This window comes from Plectropomus leopardus, chromosome 6 (assembly GCF_008729295.1).
Source record: "Plectropomus leopardus isolate mb chromosome 6, YSFRI_Pleo_2.0, whole genome shotgun sequence".
In the NCBI taxonomy this organism is placed as follows: Eukaryota; Metazoa; Chordata; class Actinopteri; order Perciformes; family Serranidae; genus Plectropomus; species Plectropomus leopardus.
In genome coordinates, this window is record NC_056468.1 from 34,046,061 (window position 1) to 34,068,721 (window position 22,661).

General features: G+C 41.0%; 2 protein-coding genes across 2 annotated transcripts in view; both read left to right on the top strand.

Moving 5' to 3' along the window:
* The first annotated feature begins 218 nt into the window (after window positions 1-218).
* LOC121944627 (translation initiation factor IF-2-like) lies at window positions 219-4,864 on the top strand. Its single transcript, XM_042488482.1, has 3 exons — window positions 219-326; window positions 1,582-2,220; window positions 2,861-4,864. The coding sequence occupies exons 1-3, from the start codon at window positions 278-280 to the stop codon at window positions 3,376-3,378; spliced, it is 1,206 nt and encodes a 401-aa protein (XP_042344416.1). The 5' UTR covers window positions 219-277; the 3' UTR covers window positions 3,379-4,864.
* Window positions 4,865-5,157: 293 nt separating this feature from the next.
* Window positions 5,158-22,661, top strand: part of rasgef1ba (RasGEF domain family, member 1Ba) — a 34,721-nt gene continuing 17,217 nt past the window's right edge. Inside the window, exons 1-3 of the mRNA XM_042488606.1 lie at window positions 5,158-5,192; window positions 21,387-21,569; window positions 21,924-22,046. Of these exons, the coding sequence (XP_042344540.1) occupies window positions 21,393-21,569; window positions 21,924-22,046 (300 nt within the window). The 5' untranslated portion in view covers window positions 5,158-5,192; window positions 21,387-21,392. The remainder of the gene's footprint in view (window positions 5,193-21,386; window positions 21,570-21,923; window positions 22,047-22,661) is intronic.

Consider the following 22,661-nt stretch of genomic DNA (forward strand, 5'->3'; position numbering starts at 1 on the left):
GATATTTTACATGGAAATACCATGACAAATTGTGTCTACAAAAATAAATGATAATAAATAATAATTTATATTGTGTTTACAAAAAGAGCAGAAAGTATCAGTGTCTGTAAACTTTGCAATAAGACAATGAGCATTGTTTACATGTATTTTATTTAGTAACGCAGCTTTAAAAAACGTCACGCTACGTCACGCGCTGGCCTGGACGTCACCCGGAAGAGAGAAGCGTCTGTGTGTGTGAGAGAGAGAGGATTGTTTACATTTTCTGCAGCCCGTTAAAATGAATCCTCCGATGATCAACTCGACCAGCTCCGTGTCAACTACCAAAAGTAAGAATCATTTTATCATTCGACATCTTTTGTTTGTGGTTAACACGCAGAAAAGAGTCAAAATTACGTAAACGGTCGTGTAGCTGTGTTAGCCGCTAACTGTTAGCCGCTAACATTAACTGTGTGTGTTTCAGAGAGCAAAAATATCTTTCCAGTTTGTTTTCACCCAGTTGAACTATCTGTTGCTAATTATTTTACTCGTAAAGTGACACTCTGAGCCTTTTGAATTACGGTCAGTGTTATCAGACTCGTAGTACTGTGTGTATTTGAATTAGCCTGCTTGCTAAACTGTAACTTCTCCCTGACAGTTAGCTGACTTTTAGCATCTAGTGTCAGCTAACAGCCTCCCATGTAGCTAATTAATGTGAGTTTATGATAAAGGCTAATAATGATGGACATTTGTTTTAATTTCTGTACTTGAAATCTGCCAAGTTGATAAGCGTTTAGGTAGGTTTAGATCCTTACTTTTGCAATACCTGCACACTGTGCAAATTAAATACCTATTTATCCTTTATTTTACACCTCAGTATCAACCTCGCTCAACACTCAAAGTGCTCATTAGAAGAATCAAGATTGAAGCCAAGCAAAACAATTATTTCTCTCAATACCTTAACTCATAATTGAAGATGTAGAGAATGTAAAAGGATGTCTAATGCCTGTTGTGTATAGCAGGTATCCAGCTGTGAATGCACTCTCTCATACAGTTCACATGGTTTATTAGGTTCATCGAGTTAAACTAAGGCAGATTTTAAAGAGGCGTTGTTATATGTTATATGTGATCAGTACATTTACATGATGTTAGAAAAAAGTGGAATAACTATGTTAGTACGACAAAAAGTGGACTACTAAAACACTTAAGATGTTAGTTTGACTGATTTGGTACAAAAGTGAGTGTAGTTTTCTACCAGTGAAAAAATTGCATCTGCACACCAACTCCACATTTTGTTAAATGGACCACAGTTTGATCGTAATTGGAATAAATTGGACTGGATTCAATTTGTGGTTTGGAGTCAGTGTGTGGGCATTACTTTTTTAGTGAAGTTGTTTTCCAGCCTTACACCTCCATGTACATGTTCAGTTAATTACACTCTCTCGTACAAAACCTCAGGTTTTTCCTGGGATGCAGTCTTTTGCAAAAAACAATCAAGGGTCAGCGTTCTAGCTCATGTCTGTTTAATGATGCATGTTTCGACAGTGCTTGTAACCCCAGCTGTGAAGGTGTTCACTGTATCCAGTCGTGTTTCTGCACGTACAGGAAAACGAGAAGCTGAGCGCTCGGTTAACTGGACCGTGGAGGAAACTCAGGTGCTGCTGTGCGCCTGGAGCGATGAGCGCATCCAGAAGAGTTTGGCAGAAAACCTTCGCAACAGGCATGTCTTTAAACTCCTCTCGGCCCGCATGAGTGAGATGGGTTTCTCTCGAAGTCCACACCAATGTCGGCTCCGGGTCAAAACCCTTAAGGCGAACTATGTGAGAGCCAAACTACAGAGGAGCGTCGACAGCTCGCAGCCTTGCACTTTTAAATATTTTGCAGAGATGGATGCTGTGCTGGGCCGCAGGTCAGCGGGAGTGGAGGGAGGGCATTATTTTGTTTCTCCAGAACGGATGTCGGAGCATCACCTTGAGTCCACTGACAGGACAGGAAGTAACCCTGTAGATTTAAATTCTAATACAGAGATCAGTGGACACCATTTGGGTTCTTTGGGGAGGACAGGGAGACAACGTGTGAGCTCTTTAGAGGAGAGAGGAGGCCGTCAGTCCTGGCAGCTCGACTCTGAAGTCAAGTTGGAGGATGAAGAAGATTCAACAGATGAGTTTGAGTTTAGCAATACAGGATTCCATCAACAACACCATGAAGTTTATCTGGAGTCATCCATCCATCGCGAAATGAGTGGTATGTACTGTGATTATAATAACATGTAATAATAATTATAACAATAACCCACCAAGTGCTAAATGTTGATTTAAAAGAAAAGCTGATAGAACTGCCACATAGCTGGGAATTTTGAGTTTCTTATGGTCTTATAATTGTTTTGTTTGCTGTTACTTATGATAAATTACAAACTTCACCAGCACACCATTTATTAGTACATGTGTATGTTAACCCTTTGAAACCTGGATGGAAATCAGTTTTTCTTTTGCTGCATTCAGACGCCTACAAGTATTTAAACCTTTAAAACCTGAGCAAAAAAAGGTCTAGTACTCTTCAAATCATGGGAAAAGGCAGTCATCAAAATGCAAGAAATTGATTAAAGGTGACAAGAAAACAACCTGATGGTTAATGTTAAAAAAGGAGACAGAGAGAGACAGAGAAAAGAAAGTATTAGAAAATGATTTTTCTAAAAATAGGGTACAATGTCCTTAAATTATATTTATGATTTTTAGAATTCTGTATTCAAAATATTTTACAGAATATCTATCTATCTATGCTATATTATACTATATTATAGAAGATATCTATATACTAACCATTTCAAAGATATTTCAACATCAGCACTAATCTCATACCTGTGCTGTTTTATATCTTGTCACAGGTACAATAGTGGAGAACAGCATGAGCTCTCCTTCCCCACATGTAGTACCTCCACCACCGCCTCCTCCTGCAGCTGCTCCTCCCTCTCCTCCTCCTCCCCCTCTCACCCAGTCTGCCGCCTTTCCTCTCCCTGCACCACCAGATCCAAGCCCCAACACCCTGCCCGCCTCTGGCCACCATCACCCCGAGTCCTCCTGCTTCAAGCACCTGTCAGAGTGCTTCCAGCGGCTGGTGTCGGAGACGCGGGGCCTGCTGGTGCAGCTGGAGAGCCAGCGGCAGGAGCAGGCTCGCTGGCATCAGGAGCTCCTGGCTCAGTGGCTGCAGAGGGAAGAGCGCCGGCAGAGGGAGACGGCCGAGAGGGAGGAGAGGAGGGAGAAAGCTCGCATGGAGCATGAAATCAGAGTCCTGGAGCTCCTCACCAGTTTAGCCAGAGAGCACAGGTGTAAATGTGGAGGCAGCCAAAATACAGCGGAGGCTCCAACTGGTCCAAATCTCACCGTGAACAAAGACAGAAGTTAACACTAAGGATATTTTACAGTGGACTGATGTTCAAGCTCAGGTGGAACCAAAACACAGCACTGATGACAGACAGCCATATTCAGGGCCTCAACCCTGAGTGAGATGGAGTGAAATCTCAATTGCACCAAATTCAGGAAAAGACCCTCGAATACCAATCAGCTGTGAGTATGAGGAGATGATTATTGACTAACAGCAACTGGTTAGTTGTACTCTGAAATCTTAAAGGGCGGCTCCATCTACATTCTTCTCCATGTTTTTTCACATGTGAAGTCCCAATCAGCCACAAACAAAAAGCAGCAAGGTTACAGCGCTGATACCCTCCCATCCCCCAAAGCACACACGTGCCGTTGGCAGCACATTTTTAGATCCATAGTCAGTTAGTACGTTTACAAAAGTCAAATTATTGTGTTAGTCCGACTAAAACTGGACTTTTAAAATACATGTAAACATGTAAGTCCGACTAAAATCAGTTTAAACTGAATTTCTCGAAGTCGGACACACCCAGATAATTCGATTGGAAGTCGATTTCCTCCGTCGTGTAAAAACTTCAGCCGGACTTTAACTGAATTCGGGGTTCTGAGCGTGCTCCTTGTCATCATGTATAGACCTACATCAAGTCATATAGGAAAAAGTTCTTTGTAGGATTTGGGAAAACAGCATTATGACATCCAAAACATACAGCGACAGACCAGAATTTGAATTTTTGGATTAATGGGTACCACTGCTGAAAAGCCACAGAGTGATATAAAAACCTCAAAAAAAATAATGGAGCCGCCTTTTAAAGGAAGAAACTACATTTGAAGAGTGAAGGAAAATTTCTTCTTCTCTCTTTTAACTCTCACAGTATCTTTGAGAGGATTTCTTTGGTGTAATTTGATTGCATTAAATGTAATCTACCTGTTTCATGCAACTTTATTAAATTCAAAATTAAAAAACAGAAGTTTTCAACTGTTTCTGTTCCCTGCTGAAATCTGTTTTTGGTACTAATGAAGAAGTCTTAATCTGTACTCAAAGTTGGCGATATTGACACTTTATTATTAAAGCCTCAACAGCTTAAGTGACGACTTCAACACTTCTGTTAGAGGGTCGCTGCTGCCGAGCAAACGTGCGCGAGAAACCATGTGATGGTAAACGATGGTGTCCTCGCTAAACATTTGACAGCTGCCGTCTTTGCTCTTTGTTGTCATAATAACCTGAGAGTATTTATTGCAGTTTACTCCCAGAAAAATAGTCTGCATCATCACATACCTTCTGTATATGGAGATTCAGACTAACAGTTGTGGCTTTTGGTGGTAATTATTCACATAATTAATAATTTATAATTATAATTATTGTCAAAATTTAGGTGATTTAACTGATTTCATACTGTATGTTTCTAACACCTTTTCTAAACAAATTCAAACTCCAACAAGATCTTAACTCAAAGCTGAAAGGGTTCACCCCAAAATCAAGAACATGTATTTTTCCTCTCACCTCTAGTGCTATTTATCAGTGTAGATTGTTTTGGTGTGATAGAGATGTCTGCCTTCTCTCTACTTTAATGGAGTGAGATGGTTAATGTTTAATGGATCTAATATTTCCTACATGAAACTGCTGTGGAGGTCTGTGGAATATCTTGAGTAACGAGATCATTATTTCTGGAAAAGAGACATTGCTGTTGAGTTTTAATTTTTTTTTTGTTTTGTTTTTTTCTTTTTGGTGCTTTGAGCATCACAAGCTGAGTGCCATCTAGTTCCATTATATTGAAGAGAAGACACAGACATCTCTACAGCCGATATCTCCAGCACTCTGCAACTCACAAAACAGCACTGAAGGTGAGAGGAAAAATGTGTTTTTGAATTGGGGGTGAACTGTCGCTTTAAGATAAAAAAATGACTTCGCTTTACATAAAGCTGTCGATAAACGTCAGTGCATTAGATCTGTAGATGTACTCCTGTTTCACAAGGAGGACATACTGACGCATGAGACATAACCGTAGCATGGAGAGCTCATCTGTCACAGTTCTGACATGATGGAGTTACATAAATTGTGAATATAATGAGCTGAAAAATTATTCAGTGCTTTGTGGTCAGAGCAGATGTGATGAGAAAATCTGCCCTTCAACCACAAAGTCCTAAGTTTATTCCCGTCAGTGTAAAACAAAAGTGTTTATCATGACTCAGGATGTTTGTCCAAGTGTCCATGCACAGGACACTGAACCGTGACCTGACTGCTACAAAGGTGGCACAAATGGGAAACATCCCGTGCTAAATTCCTGATGCCTATCTTCACTGCTCGGTGTTGAAGCTATATGGGGAATGTTGCACAAACATAAAGTACGTGTTTATTTACTCCCCTGCAGGAACATTTCAAATCCAGCACATCACCCTGGATGTCATGCTTGCATAAGAGACCTTTTGCACAGTTGTGGCACTCCAGCCAGACTCTTTCCCCACAAGAGTAAACATCTGATGTCTTCGGTCACACAGCGTGTTAATGAAGCAGAGGACACATTGTACTTTTCTTACAGTACCATGACTGGTCTGATTTGTGGTACATTTTTCTGTTAAAGCTCTAACCTAATATTACTCAACTTATGGCCAAATCTGGCCCCCGATACCTTGCCCAGTGGCCCCCCAACTGTTTTCTAATTCACAACAAAAATAAAGTAATTCACACTGGGACTTGTTATTGTACTATTAGTATACGTAAGGTGCCAGAGTGCATAAAACAGCATCAGAATAGAGCTTGGTCATCAAAAAAGGCCCAATGCCAGTCCTAGTTAAGCTCTTAATGCCCTAAAATCCTAGAAAAGTCCTGAAATCTTAGAAATATCATAACATCCTAGAAACATCCTGAAACCCTAAAAATGCCCCGAATTCCTAGAAATGTCTTAAAATCCGAAAAATGTCAAAAAAAAAAAAAAAATCTAAAAATGTCCTAAAATCAGAGAAAGGTCCTAAAATCCTAGAAATGCTCGAAAATCCAAAAAACATCCGAAAATCCCAGAAATGCCCTAAAATCCATGAAATGTCCTAAAATCACAGCATTTCCCTAAAATCCTAGAAACATCCTAAAATCCCTGAAATACCCAAAAATCAGAGAAATGTCCGAAATGTCCACGTCCTTGTAGAATTGTGCTAAATTCCTAGAAATGTGTTAAAATCACAGCAACGTCCTTAAATCCTACAATTGTCCTAAAATCCTAGAACCGTGTATGGGGCTGCTGCGACTGGCCCCTGGCCTCCCGTCTTTTTGCAACAGTGGCCCCCAAAGCAAATCAAGTTGACTATCTCTGCTCTAACCCAAAGTGCCCTTTTCTGTGATGGCAGTTTCTCTTGGTGCGACGCCCCGCTTCACTCTCACCCCCACAGGACTCGTGTTTATTAACGCTCCGGGCTGTAGCTGCTCTGCGCTGATTGTTACCTGAATAGACAAACTGGAAATCTTTCACTCTGCCATTCAACACAGCCTGCCCTGAAGCTACAGAGTGTGAACCAGTTAGATTGGAAAAGCCCCACTTCCTTTTAGCTTTAGAAATGCTGAAACCAGATCGTAATCAACACTGGTCAGGCTGGTATTCTGTTATACAGACGGGTTTGAAAGCAGTCACAGGAATACTCACAGATACGTCTTTCTTAGTGTTAACAAACTGACTGAACTGATCCCATAACAAGTGTTCGTGTACGTAAAGCCTGGTACATCTTTCTCCTCTTACAATTCAGCTTAAATGTTGCCCAAATATTATAAAAACACAACAACAAGCTGCACTACACCATCAAATATGACTCAGTTCTCTACTAGAAATCGTCCCCAACATCTCTAATATTTCCTCCTGTCTGAGTTTGATTGTTAAAATCTGCAGCGACCAGCTGTTTTAGGAAATCACTGAGCTTTTTCTACAAAAAAAAACCCTACATATTTTGGAGCTGTTTTAAAAGGTTACATTTTCAATATAAACTTATGGCTTTTCGTGAAAAGCACTCCAAAAGTAACCCTTCCTAAAAGATATGAAAGCACTTTCCATAATTGATTATTGGTAAAATTAACTCAAGATTCAAGAAGTTTATTTGCCATTTGTACATGCACAGACAGGCAGTACAGGTAGAAATGATTTTTTTTTGTGCAAGCTCAGAGCGGTGAAAAGACGAGATACAATTTTTTTTAAAAAACTAAGGAATTTTTTAAAGAAATCTATATGATGTATACACAATAAACATTGTAAAGTACAATTTCAACACACAGTATAAAATATAATTGCTTACATCCCAAAGCATTGCACATATTGCAGTTCTTATTGCACTCTGTCCTGACATGATAAATAATTAGCAGTAATTGGGATTTATATAGATGAGGTAAACATGTCACCTCCCCAACTGATTAGTCAATTAATTATTATTTCACACAATACCATTTGTTTTTTCCTCAAAGCTCACAGCAATATATTGAATACAATTTGACAACATTGCATGGCCTATCGATTATTTCATTAAATTTCACTTATTCGATTAAATCCTTAATGACTGATTAATCGATCATCCACACTAAAAGACCCAAACTGAAAGATATTTGGTTTAATTCCTCGTTAACATTTTCCAAATACACACAATTGTACTTTTTCTTGATCAGCTCTAATCAGAAATTTGATGATTTTCGTTTTTTTTTATTGTAAAAAACAGTTGAACGTACATAATTGTCACATGATTTAAAAAACGCTCTGCTTCAGGCTTGTCTGTTGTTTGTGGTGTCTGCTGGCGTATATTGTGTGTTTGTTTCCAACATAAAGACTGAAATCCTGATCTTTGTGGTCAAACTCGTTGCAGTCATTTAAGCGAGAGAAAAGCCGGATTAGTGCATATACGTAAGTCTGCGCTAATGCCGCATTACGTAATACCTCTGGATGTTGATGAGATTTGGGATGATTTGCAGTTATTTTACCGTGGCTTATTACTCTGCTCGGAAACGTGGAGAAAGTCATCCGAGCGTAGACGACGTTAGAAGTCACATTTCTTTTACTGTTGGGAGCTGCGGTGAAGTTTGGCTCAAAGAAGAGGAAAACATGCTGCGGTCTTGTTCTGTTCTCTGTTAGTCAGGGAAGTTGTAAACAAAGGTTTTGTGTTAGTTGAAGACATATTTTCTGCAGATATAAAAGAGCAATTTACAGTAACTCCAAATTTCCCCTCGTTACTGTCGTCATTTTTTATCAGATTTTATCTTTGATTGGCCTTCCTCGTTAAATAAAAGCTAAATAAAGTAAAGCGGCTAAACTAATAAGCACACGATGACCCTCTTTTACTCAGCAGAAAGAAGACAGTGACATGGACAGATTTTTTTGTCTAACAGAGAACACTGCAACAAAGGACTTTGTACAGTTTCATAGTTGACATTTAAATTTTGGTTTGCATATTTATTTATTTTTTCAAGAAATCCAGTGATTTAACATTTTTCATTCCCCTACAAAAGGCAGCTTCCTTTTCATGCGTCGCCTGCTCAGAAACACTTGTCACCTTGAATTATTTGGACAAATGATGAACATCACTGTTGGTTTGAGGAATTAAATGAAATGTTTTGTTGTGCCGGGGACAAAGAAACTTGACTCTTAAGGTTTTATTTTATTCGACCGTTATTTTCGCTGATTGAATCTGTACAATTATAATTTGTTTCATTCTGCGGTCATGAAGCTACATGACCTGATCTTTGACTGAGGCGTGTAGACATACAAAAGACAGAAAGAGTGGGGGGAGGGATGGAGATGAAAAAGGCAGAAAGGAGGAGGTAAAGGGGGCAAAAGAGGGAGGTGGAAATTAAAAAATATCAATGGTTGAGTGTGAAATTGTAGCTGTGTTAGCCTGGAGCCAGTCTTTCTCTGTAGCTCCTCAGAAAGTCACAACTGATATATACAATAATTTGAACTATACAGGAGAGGAATGAAGGTATTGTTGTTATTATTTTCATATGTTTTGACTGGATGTGAGTTTTTAGGCATCGTAGCAGCTCCAGGAATGTCTTTGTTCCAGACTGAAGCTGAAAATAGATCTCGGCACTAACAATCATGGTCCCCAGCAGCCTAAACGCCAGAATATATGTTGGCTTTGCACATTTTTGCAAACCACAGATTCGTTATGTTTTTCAACAATATTGTGGTTGATGTTGAGGCACAAAGGAAAAGATTAGGTTTTGGCTTAAAATACCAAGTTTTCAAGGCAAAATCTCCACTGGAAGTGTGGCGTTGTCAACACTTTTTGTGGTGCTTTACCGGCAGGAATTGCAGCGTCTCTGAAAAATGACAGCTTTTTTGTGGGTCTTCCCTGACTGTCCAACTGACGCCAAACAGCCCCAAATTATTCTCACTTCGAGCGGTTATTGTCACTAGATCAGGGATACTCAACTTGTTTTGCTTCGGGGCCACTTTTGCAAAATGACAGGAGGCCAGGGGCCAGTCGCAGCAACAGAATTGTTTCTAGGATTTTAGGAGACTTTGTGGGAAATTTAGGACATTTTTAGAATTTTAAGACGGTTCTATGATTTAAGGAATCTTTAGGATTTCAGGACATTTCTAGGATTCAAGAATGTTTCCTGATTTTAGGACCTTTCTTGGATTTTTGGACATCAGGGGCTTAGCTAACCTCTGTCGGGGGGTGTGGTGGATCCTCCACTGACACTTTTTTAAAAACAAGCTCTATTTTGATGCTTTTTTATGCACACTGGCATCTTATTTGTACTAAAAGTGCAAAACAATCCCCAGTGTGAATAAATATATTTTTGGGTTAATTAGAAAATGGTTGAGGGGGTGTCACCCGGCACTCGGTCAGGGGCCACGTTTGGCCAGCAGGCCATAAGTTGAGTATCACTGTGTTAGAGCTTTAACAGAAAAATATATCACAAATCAGACCAGTGTCCTCAGATTCATTAACATGCTACATTGACATTTAAAAAAGTACAAAATGGAGCTTGTTTATCAAAACAAGTTTGACAGGGAGGTCAGTTCCAGGCCCTAAATGTCCTCAAACCTTAAAAAAGTAGCTCATTTAGCTTTGGATAAAAGCATGAGACTGCTCAACATTCAGTCCTAAACAATTACCCATATTTCCAACCATCATCTCTTCCTGCTACTTTTTCTTCTATTTCTGTAGAAATCCAACTAAATTAAGAATTGAAACACAGAAAGAGGAAGAATGACAACAGCTGGAATAAAAGTCACAGAGAGAGAAATGAAATTGAAACAAGAGGAGAGGGGGAGCATGAGAGGGAGAGAGAGGTGGGGGTGGTGGAGGTGGAGGGAGTGCGCTCCTCTGATTGGCTGCTGCCTCCCTCACAGTAAAGTCTTGAGGCTGCTCGCTGCTCCGGAGCTCAAACGCACGAGAGAGGAGGCGGCGGAGCAGCGGCACAGTCGGAGCTGCCATCCATTCATGCGGATTCTTCTGCTTCTCGGAACAAACCCCGCTGCTGAGAAACCGAGGCTTTTTGCTTTTCCTGCATTTGCACCTGAATAATGTTTCAGTGAGCGAGCGGAGCCGGAGAGGACTGCTGGGTTTCACCGCCACGGTTTTTATTCTCATGTAAACGGAGAAAGTCTCGGCTTTTGAAAGGCGGTTTTACGCGTTATAGGAAAGGATACGAGGAAGATTTGCACCTGGATTTACTGACTGTTGAGGTGAGCTGCGAGAATCGATTGTGGGAATATTTTGTGTTTGAGGCTTTATTTATTGAGTGTTTGTGCATATTGGAGAATAGCTGGTGTCCGAATTGCGTGCAGGTTGTGGAAAGAGCGCACTTTGTTTCGTTTACGCACAGACTGCTGATTTAAACGCTCTTTCCCAAATTTTTATGCAAATGTGAATGTTGCATCTTAAGTTTCTAATGTCGACATTGATCTCTCACTGCAGTGTGAGTGCGCCTTTATTGACTTTTTCCAAAAGTGTACCCCCCAAAATCAAAGCAAACACGCGTAATGATACCCCGAATCACCTGTAAGCGTTTGTACCTTTTTTTTTCCCCCATTAAAGTCACCGCTAAAATGCACCCCAGTAATGGGATTTTTGAAATCAGTGTCAATGGCGGACTATTTTTAACCTCCACTACCTCCTGGTTAAGAGGATTCCCCCCCCTCCTCCTGCAAGACAGTGCGGGATCAGTGAAGTTAATCCCACATCTCTCCAGAGTGACACTGGCCCGTTCTCCTTGGCTCTCCGTGCCACCGCTCTGTACTACAGGCATGCGTCGGGGTTCCCTTAATGTGCTGACATGGTAAATCCGTTTATTGGTGATTTGGCAGGACTGTGGCGGCCTGACAATGTGAGGGAGCCTCCTCTGGAAGCACTTGAATGACTTATTGTCGCCCTGGATTACATGATCGCTGCTGTAGTCTGGTGTTGTGTTGTGTTGTGTGGTGGTTGTGGTTGGCTTTGTTTGCAGAAATGCCTGATGTTTTGTCATCATGTGGTGATGAAATTGTGCACAAAAAGGTGTGAGCATTGCAGATTTTCTTGAATTACAAGCAGCGTGCTTATATCTGTCACTTTAACCAGCAATCTTTCACTGAGTTGCAAGTCAGATCGCACAATCCTCATTAGTGAATGGAGTTTGTTTTGTTGTCATGGAACTGCAGATGCTCAACTTTTACTTTGTGGTGCATTTAATGAACAAAATGTTGTAAAGTGAAAGCTTGTTGCTATGTAACTGCTGTTTTGATTTTGCTTAAATGACTGTAAAGTACTGACAGGAATCACCGGAGGCTCCAAGATATGATGATGTCCCGATGTCCCGATACTTTATACGTTATGATTCAATATCATTGTGAAATTAAATGTGCTGCATTATTCTGATTATTGTAATAACATATACAGCAACATATTATGACTGATTACCTTATCAACTGAAACCATGTCCCCGAAAGAACTTCGTCAACATCTGTTTTTACCTTAAAAGAGAAAGTTTTCAGTAGGGATGCACTGTAATATCGGTCATTGGCACATTTTGGGGATAAAATGAAATATTGGAATCGGCCAACATGCTGATTTCTGCCGAAAAATCATGTAAATGATACAGGGAGATTTTGGAGAGCAAGTGGCATAATTTTTCAAAACAGTATATATATTAATTGTAATTATCGGCTAAATGAGTCATTATATGTCGGTATATCGGATAACTGCAAAAAATCTTTTTTAAAAAATCTATCGTGCATTCCTAGTTTTCAGTCGTGTTTATTGCAGCAAAAATGTTTCTAGTGGACTGAAAACTCTTTTTTTTATTCTAGTAGGTTAAAATAAGTTAAGTTTTTAGAAAGAAGAAAGAATGATACTTGGCGTCCATGTTTTCATATATTGCCACACCTAAATATTATGATACTTTGCAGTATTGATCACTAACTCCTACTGTAAAGCAGGTCCTGACCCCCCCCAAAACAGATGAATTTAGCTCAGTTTGTCCTGCAAATTGTGAAATTACTGCACACAGACAGGTCTTTATGGTCTGAAATTTTATTGTTGCATTTTGTTTTTCTTTAAAAGGAGAGCATCCCACCTTAAAACAGAAGTTGATATTTGATGTTGTAGTATCTAATCCTACCTTTTACTCGTTCAAGCCTGGTGTTTACTCAGTTTCTTGGAGATTTGTGGGAAGAATCAGAAGTTGAAGGTGTTGTTTGTGTGCAGCGCCCCTCTGTGCAGGATGTTTTGGTGTCTGCAGGGGGGGATTCATGTGGCTGTCAAGGACTGATGACGCCAGGTGACAGCATCCTATTTGGAAGATGGTGATTTTTACCACTTAGAGCCACAGCTGCAGACATTAGCCAGAGTCTTAACACTGACAGAAGAACTACAGCCATCACCGGTGTAGAGAGGTTGAGAGGGATGGTTGTTTGTGGCGGGGCGTCTCTTTGCTGCTAAAATATGTTTTGCTGCTGACCGTCATCCACAGCAGTACATTGCTTCTGTGTCAGACTCCAGTCTGCTTCTCCAAACTGGGGTTTTCTGACTGACACATACTGCATGTATTACACAGAGTATAGATAAGTACCTCATACAAGCCAACTTAACAAATCTAAATCATCCCATTAACAGGCTGGATTGGAAGATGTGTTTTCCGTGTGTTTGTCCCACTTTTTGATCGCAGCGCTCTGAGACAGGTGCATCCTTTAGTTTTTTCACACACCAGCTTCAAATAACACTACTAACCAGCCGTCTTTATTTAGACAACTTCTACTATTCCACCGTGGCCTCTTCACCCTCCTGTGCAGCCACTCTGCTATCTCTCACCCTCATTTCCTCAAGCCATGGATGAGTGAGATTCCTCATGCCGTTAAGTGTTTACGCAGTGGAGGGGGCTGCTGATTTACTGACGGTCCCTCAAAGTGCCTGCTTTACACTCCCTCACTGCTGTAGCTTCATTCTCGCATCACAATGAAGCAAAAACAAACCACCTTTTCCCTGTCTTTTCTCTTGGAAACCACTCCTCATGTGCATTGCTTTTATACATTTTGTACTGCTAGGGATGTTTTATTACATCACAAATCTTCGAGCTTTACTGCTGTGTAATCCTCAGATGTGAGAAATCTATCAGGAAAATGGCATAATGGAATGCTTAACCCTTTGAAACCTGGATTGGCTCCAGTTTTCTTGTGCTGTGTTCAGATGCCAAACCCAAGCAAATTGGTTAGATTTAATTTTGAAATTACTGAAGAAATTCAGTGAGCAAATTGGTAAGAAATGCTCCACAAATTGTAAGAAACTGGTAAAAGGTAACAAAAAAATGGCCTAAAAATAATTAGAGAAATGGGAAATTAATAACTAGGGAATAATCCAGAAAACTATATTTATAATTATTATATTTTCACATTTAAAATTATGTTGCAGGAAAGTTATACATTACACATGTTTTTGTGTCTTTTTTATTTCTTACTTTTTTGGCTTATTTTCAGGTAATTTTCTTATATTTACTTTTTTACCAATTTCTTGGGCCATATCCTGTTGAGTTGCTCCTTGCCTGCTACCTCTTTATGAAAGAAATCAATCCAATTGGCTCAGGTTTTTAAGAGTTAAACAGTGAGCGTCTGGCTGCTTGTGTACGTCCGGGAATGATTTTCTGTGTGTTCAGACTTTTCTCTTTACTGCCTCTGAACTGCTGATGGGCGCTCATCATGAGCGGTCGTTAACACTGTGGGCAGGGCGGGAAAACCCTCCATCAGCTCTTTGATAGTTTGTATTTTAAGCATCCGAGGGACCATGCTCCACCATTTTCCCTTCGGGGAAGTAGCCCCACCCAAACGTTAGGAGACAAAATTACCTGAAAGCTTTTGTCATTTGTTGTAGCCGGAAAGTAATTTCAGGTAAATGTCGGGGTTTTACAGGTGATATGACATTTGCCTGGGGAGATTTGGTGCTTTTTTAGCTGCTGCCCTTCTGTTTCAGGGCAAGAAAAGGGAAATATTTTGACATTTCTGTAACCTTTCAGATAATCATGCCCTGAAACTAAAAAAAAAACAACTCGTTTCTCTTCTCCTCAATTCCTCTACAAATGCTCCCACACATGATTTACAGTATGTCAGTGTCATTTCTGAGTGTCAGTGTCAGCTGAGTGTACTACCGCCCATCACAAGACACACCCGAATCATTTGAGAGACTCAGCGCCATGTGATAATCAGCGGTCGAGTTTTTAGCCAATAAGAAAGCGGAAACAGTGTCTGCGTGAATGTAAAAATAGCTGTATGAATATTTAAAGAATATCATGGTTCAACCCTTTGAAACCTGGGATGACATCACATTTTCTCTGATGTGCTCAGACACCTTTTATAAATATTTATTTAAGTGTCTTTTTCAGGACATTTTCTTTTTTTAAATGTATTTACTTTTTAAAAATTTTGAGAAATATTTTGCAACTTTTTACTGAGTTGATGCTCATTTTTGGGTCATTTCTTATTAAGTTGCTCATCGCCCTGTTGTTTTTGAGAGAAATCAAGCCAATTTGCTCCATTTTCAAAGGATCAAAGATAATGCCTGAGAAAATTCTGACATTTTAAAAATTACCTGCTAACATCTAGCTTTTTAATGTAAAAGTAAATATTACAATCGCCATCCACACATGGGTCAGATAACTCTGCAGTAGTTGGGTATTTGTCAGTTCTGCCTCTGATTGTCATTAAAGGAAACACAACACTTGGATAATGTGTTAATTTTATCCCTTTAAATCCCGAGATGCAATGACTCGCCATCAGAAAATACAGTCCGTCCCGGCCTAAGCAGCATTCAAAAACTTATCCAAATTTGAGTTTGAAACAGAGAATGAATAATTAAGAGATTTATATAAAGAAGTAACCTCCATCCATGCTGCTTTTTACCATTTATTAACTTGTTTTCTGGCCTGTCCATGATGTTGAATTTGACACACCAAAAGAATACACACAGAAAGGCACACTAGTCTGCTGCAGAGTCGTATACACAGCTTTGCTCTACTGGCAACGAGAAAGGAGTCTATAGCCTTTTAACTGCGTACACACGCCCAAATTTCGTTGGAAATGGGTTGTAATTGATTTTGATGTTCTCAAAAAGTCCTTAATTCTGGTACATTTTCCCCTAAAGGCAACAATTTGTGCTGATGCTTTGGTAATGTTTTGCTAAAAACAAATTTTAAATCATAAATAAGCAGAAACAGACAGATATTTGAATATTCTCTGTTTTAAAATCCAATTTAAATCCAAACCAGACTTCTTTTTACACAATGAGGCAGATGGCGACACACACAGAGCCAGAGAGGCTATAATTAAAACCAGTCCAACTTAAACAACCCCCCAAAAGTGTTGAGACAAGCTGTGGCATTTTGTTTGTTTACCTTCTCCCGCCACCCAGCCAGCGGCCACGCTAAACCAACAGTGACGTGCTAAGAGTTTGCTTTTGTCAGGACAGAGGACTTGACATGTGGTCCCCCCCCTTCACCCTTCGCCACAACCACTCCGACTACACACGACACCTGGAAGCCAAATGTAAATCAGTTTGTGTCAGTCGCTGCTTGTAGGCATCTTGCGCTTTGTTTTTCGGATTATGTTGAAGGCTGCAGCTGGTGTGTGTGAAGAACAGACACTGTTGGCTTCAGTGCAGCAGAGATAGTGATGGTGGTGGTGTCCTCCCACTGCAGAACTAATTACCACTTTTTGGCCTGAGAATAGGGTCTCAGTTATTGCCAAATCCTGTTAGTTATGGCCTAATCTTTGTAAGTTTTTAAAACTTTTTTCCCCATTTGATAATGGTGTTATCCAAACTTTCATTTATTTTCTATTTGGACTATTTATTAGGAGTGCTATTGGAATATATATGCTGTTCAGTTATGCATTGCACCATGCTGTCAAAGTGCAGAGCGCACTCCGGGCACAGACGGAGCAGCAGAACGCCAGGCATCGTGAAATTATAACTTAACCATTCATTGTGCGGGGTCTAAATGTTTGCTGTCACCATGTTTTTGAATGAAATCCAACTGATTTGCTTAGGTTTTAAAAGGTTGATTTTTCACTCTACAGCTCAAACTCCTTAAACTGCTGCTGGTAAGTAGCTCATGATGTCCTCCACCTGTGATGCGTTCGTATTACGTACGCGTATCAGCTAAAAAGTCTGAATTCAGAGAGGGGACACAAGCATCACCTACTGCTACATATTGTAATTCTATGGAAATCCCTGAATGTCCTTATTTTTCCTTTTTTCCGTCCCCCTTTCTTCAACGCAACAAAAGAAAGAAAACAGTGACAGTAAGACAATACAGAGCATCAATAACTTAAAATATATAATGCTGAAGATGAGATTTAAAACACTCAGTACTGGCCTGTGTGTGCTGGTAGTAAAAGTTCTGCTCTGCTATAAGAGACTTAGAGACTAGTCAAGAGGACAAAGTGCAGCATCTGATCTCATGGTGTCCTCTATCTGGGTTTTTCTGTATTAGAGACACGGCTTTTATCTTCAAAGAAGCCCGCCTGCCCCCGGCAGTGTGAGATTAATCCAAAGTGTTCGTCTTTTCAGAGACATCAGACGGTGAGAGTGATGTCACAGTGCTGAAGACTCGGTACAACTTGTTGCAATATTAGATTTGTGTGTTCTGCAATCTGAGGTCACCTGTAGAGGAAGTGTGTGTGTGTGTGTGTGTGTGTGTGTGTGTGTGTGTGTGTGTGTGTGAATTATAGGAGTTTGGTAGATCAAAGTTGGGACAGATCTGCCACAGCATCAGAAGGTTAGAAAATGAACCCAGGTCAGTTAAACTGGATGTGTAACTGGTGCCAGTGATGAAATGTTGAACCTGGGCAGCAACCAGGATTGCTCCAATCTGCCCCCGACTGTCCTGTTTATGCAGACACAGTTTCTGAGCTGTTACTACTTCCTGTGGCGGCTTTAACCATTTAATACCTGGATTTACATCAGTTTTCTTATGCTGTGTTCTGACGCCTTTCCCGAGCATTTAAACCTCTAAAACGTAGAGTTTAGTAAGTAACTAAAATGCGTAGGGAAGTAGTGTAGAGTAAAATTAACTGAAGATATTCCCAAAAAACATAGATACTGTCACAAAGTATTATTACTTTGCTACATTACACTATTGACTGATTCCACTCTGTCCCCCCATTCTGCGATTATCTTATACACAGAGCAGCGGGGCGGCATGATGGCGTGATATTCCCACCTTCAACAGGCAGTGTAAAAGAGGCTAATGATGCTGAAAGATAGAGAAAAGCAAAGAGAAGCTGGAATCTACAAGTATATACTTTATTAAGGAAATCAAGAAGAAATGATATAGTAAAATTAGTAGCATTAAAATTGCTGATCAGCTAATCTTTTGAGCTCTACAGCCATCCAAAACAGCCCTCCCTTGATGGTAAGGACAGCGAGCGTGGGAGCAGGGAGTTGGTGGTTTAGCTCCCAGCTGGGAACACTGAATGTGAAATGTTCTCAGTCCTCGATCACCTGCTGTTGATGTGCTCTCCATCTGAACCCCGGTGGTGTGTTTAAAGCCGCCTTGTGGACATCAGATGTCTGTGGTTGTGCTTGGATGCTATGAAGGGAGAAATTGTAGCTAAATGTGGGACGATACTGAGAAAAAAAACACTGAAATTCAGTAAACAACGCTCCAGAAACAGTTGACTTTTATCAGGGTTTCCCTCCGTCAGACCCGTGATCTCCCGCTCTCTGCGGGGAAGCCACATGGTGCAGCAGATGCTCGGGCCGCTGCGCTCTGACTCCTCACACTCGCTTTTCTCATGGAAATGGCCATGGCTGTCTGGGTGAATAATAGCGATGGTCTGTGTGTGCACACGTGCATTATGGAGCGGCATGCGTGTGAAAGTGGAAGGGTGGGTGGTTCGCCTCGTGTGGGGGAACTTATGAATAAACAGAGTTTGTTTACATATCTGTAGCGAGCCGTGTGCCCCAGACACGACTGCATGCTGTGATTATTTTAAAGGTTGAGCTCGAGATTTAATGGTACAAAGTCCTATCTGTTAATTCCCCTCTGGTCTGATCAGCAGATGTTCACCACTTTTGGTTTTGTTTTTTCTCATGAAAGCCTCCTCTGCAAACCTGAATTACATCACAGGACAGTGGAGCCTAAAATGTGTTTGAACTCGTGGCAGTGCGTGGGCAGGTGTACTTTATACAGGGTTCCTACAAAAACCCTGATAAGTCATGGAATTTGCAGAGTAGCAATTTCCAGGCCTTGAAATGTTTTGGAAAACGAAACATACCCTGAAGGTTTTGGAAAAATCATAGAATTTTGTTTCACAGACCTGTATAATACCATGTACTGTACATGTAATACCTTGTTTGTTTGTTTGTTTTTTAAAAAAGGCCCAATTTTCTTTTTAAGAAAACATGCCCCCCAAACCTGCAAGTTTTCTTAAAAAATGTGCTGTAAAATAAATACAAAATACAGCTGTTTAAAATTGTATGCCCTTTCTCTAAAGCCAAACTTAAAAACAGAGGTCATTTCCCGGTGGTTAAAAAATAAATTCATGATATTTTAAAACAATATATATATTAAAAAGCTGTTATGTAATCACGAAAAAGAATCGATAAGGATTATCGTTGGTTGTGTCGGAGAATGTATGGTCTTGAAAATTTGCCTCAGAGTCATGGAAATGTATTGTTGAAATGTGTATGAACCCTGTATGTAATCCTCCTCTGCAAACCAACATTACATCACAGCACAGTGGAACCAAAATGTGTTTGAACTGGCTGCGGCAGCGAGCGGGCAGGTGCAGTTTATACCTCCTGGCATCCCGCGTATCCGTCCCTGGCAGCTCCGCAGTCCATCAGCCTTAAAGGCTTCCTGATTTGGCAGGCAGCCACGGGGCGGCATATTGTTTCGGATGTGCGGGTGTGGAGGGTCGTGACGGTGCGGTGGGGGCGGGTTTGTTGCTCCCTATGGGCCCCCCTTCCCCCCCCCCCCAAGTGTGAAAAGCCCTTTTGTGGTTCCCCAGCCATAAGTCTGCCTGGCATGGGATTGAGCCGAAGTGCCAGGTTCAGAGGTCAGGAGGCTGGCAGAGCAGAGTGTGTTGGTTGTTCTATCTTTGTGAGGACCAGGCTGGGTTTAAGACCTGAGAGTGAGGACATTAAGGACGTCCTCAGTTCTTTTAAAGGGCTTTTTTGGTGTAAACAAAGACTTTTGACAGCACAGGACGGCACACGTGTTCTTCCATTTATCATGTTCTCCCCTGCATCATGAGTTGCGCCTTCTCGACACACTCACTCCTCTTCGCTTCGTGTCATGCGCACACCCACATGCTAGCAGTGAAAGTAAACAGGCAACGTGATCATACAATGTGATTTCAGGGACAAAGTGTCGTGACTCCCTGCAGGGCAAAGTTCTGACACGTTTTTGGCGCACTTTCGTTTTTATGTCTGCGTGTTTGTACAGAACTTTCGTTATAAGTCTTTTAGTGAGCCAGAAGACCGTTTGAATGAATTGATTGTCAGAATAAAGATTTCCCAGAAAATTGTCAAATGTGAATCTGAAACTACTGTCTTGTTTTCTGGAAATCAGTTTTTTTCCAGCAGTTAAAGGTTGCTGTTTATGGGATGAGCCACACTGTCTGGGATACTCCACTTGCTTTGCTTGGGGGCCACTTTTGCAAAATGAAAGGAGGCCAGGGGCCAGTCGCAGCAGCCGCATACATGTTTTATAGGATTTTAGGACATTTCTGAGATTTGAGGACATGTCTAGGATTTAAGGATATTTGTAGGATTATGGAACATTTGAAAGAATTCAGAACGTTTCCAGTATTTTAGGATGTTTCTAGGGTTTCTGGATGCTAGGACATTTCCAGGACTTGAGGACGTTTCTAGGATTTCTAGGATTTGAGGACATTTCTAGGATTTCAGGACGTCAGGACATTGTCGGACTTCAGGACGTTTGTGGGACTTTAGGACATTAGGGGCTAAGCTAGGACCTCTGTCAGGGGTGCGGGGGATTCTCCATCTGCACTTTTTTTGATGAACAAGCTCCATTTGATACTGTTTTATGCACTCAGGCGCCTTATTTATACTAAAAGTACAAAATCAATATCAGTGTGAATGAGTTTTTTTTTTTTTGTAAATTAGAAAATGATTAGAGGGCCACATGGCACCCTATGGAGGGCACGATTTGGCCTGCAGGCTGTAAGTTCAGTATCACCGCTTTGAGGCTTCAAGTCCTTGTAAAGCTCAGTGGGGTCCATAAAGCGTCTGTGAGCAGTCTATTCTTGTGATTTTCATTGTAATTCAGATGACTCATGAACCTCCGGCTCCTTTCCACCCTCGTGCTTTTTGAGTCTTAACCACAGTTTGCAGTTCAGCTTTTTCAGTCGCCGTTTGTGCGTCCAAACAAACCCAAACCCCAGAAACCTTAAAATGGACAGCCGGGATCCAGAGGAGGAAGGGTGTTGACTGCATCCAAACCTTCGCCGTCTGTGTTTGTGTCTGAGAGCTATTTTGGGTTCGTCTGGCCACCCTGCATCAGCGTCTGCGGTGAAATATCTATCAGAGAAGAGGTCCTGACCTTTGTTTGTCCTCTGTCTCTCTTTACAGGACAACATGCCTCAGACACCACCGTTCACGGGGCAGCTGAACTCCGGCGGCTACAACAAGAACCTGTACCAGACCAAGGAGGAAGGCTACCCCGGCCTCTATTACCATGACAACAACCTGGCGTCCGGGTCCCTGGAGGCCCTCATTCACCACTTGGTCCCGACTGTAGACTATTATCCAGATGTGAGTGTTGTTTTTTGTAATCCCCGGTGGTTTCTTTGCCTTTGCAGTTTCATCAAAGCAAGAAACCTTTTTTTCTTTTTGATCTGTGTGAGAAGCTCTGGTGCTTTGAGACTCTAAAGTGCCAAAGTTGTTTTCTCTCTCTTTCTTCCTTGCATCTCCTTTTCTTTCCGTGCATCAGGGATTAAAAGTTTTAATTCCTCCTACTTACTAATTATGTATTTTTGTTGTTGAAGCATCATTTCCTCCAGTGACTTTTTATTTCAAGCAGTATTAAAGCCAAATTTTGAAATTAAATGACCAATTTGTCGTTATGAGGATTGCTTTTGTAGCAAACATTTTCTTTTCTCTCCACAGAGGACGTACATCTTCACCTTCCTGCTCAGCTCTCGTCTCTTCATCCGCCCATACGAACTCATGTCGAAGGTGTGTCACCTGTGCATGGACCAACAGCGACTCAGCGATCCTCAAGCTGACAAGGTATGTCAAATTTCTTTTTTCATTAGTTTTAGGAATAAATGGCATAACGTGTTCAAACCGGGCTCTCAGCTGTGAACCTTCAACAAAATCTACACATTTACAGACTATTTCACAGCTGGAAAGACGGCCTTTTAATAAAACTATGATGTCCATGCAGTAGAAAGTTGCAAATACTTCTGAAATTGGTGATGTGTGACAGAAAACAGAAAAACGACTCTTTTGCCGGAAAGGTAGAAAACCTACAGCAGGGATACTCAACTGGCTGTGCTTAGGGGCCACTTTTGCAAAATGAAAGGAGGCCAGGGGCCAGTTGCAGCAGCCACATACATGTTTCTAGGATTTTAGGACATTTCTTGGATTAGAGGACCTTTCTCGGACTTAAGGACGTTTCTAGGACTTTTGGATGTTTCTAGGATTTTAGAACATTTCTGGGAGTTCAGGACGTTTCTTGGATTTTTAGCGCATTTCTAGGATTATTGCAAGATTCTAGGATAACAGGACATTTCAATGATTTTAGGACGTTTGTTGGATAATAGTACATTTCTAGGACTGAAGGGTGACTGAAGGGACCTATCTAACCACTGGAGGGAAGTTTACCACAGTTCATTTACACAG

Coding starts and splice junctions, on each gene's coding strand:
- LOC121944627 (XM_042488482.1), top strand. CDS start 278: ATGAATCCTCCGATGATCAACTCGACCAGCTCCGTGTCAACTACCAAA. Junction 327..1,581: donor CTCCGTGTCAACTACCAAAA/GTAAGAATCATT, acceptor CTGCACGTACAG/GAAAACGAGAAGCTGAGCGC. Junction 2,221..2,860: donor CATCCATCGCGAAATGAGTG/GTATGTACTGTG, acceptor ATCTTGTCACAG/GTACAATAGTGGAGAACAGC.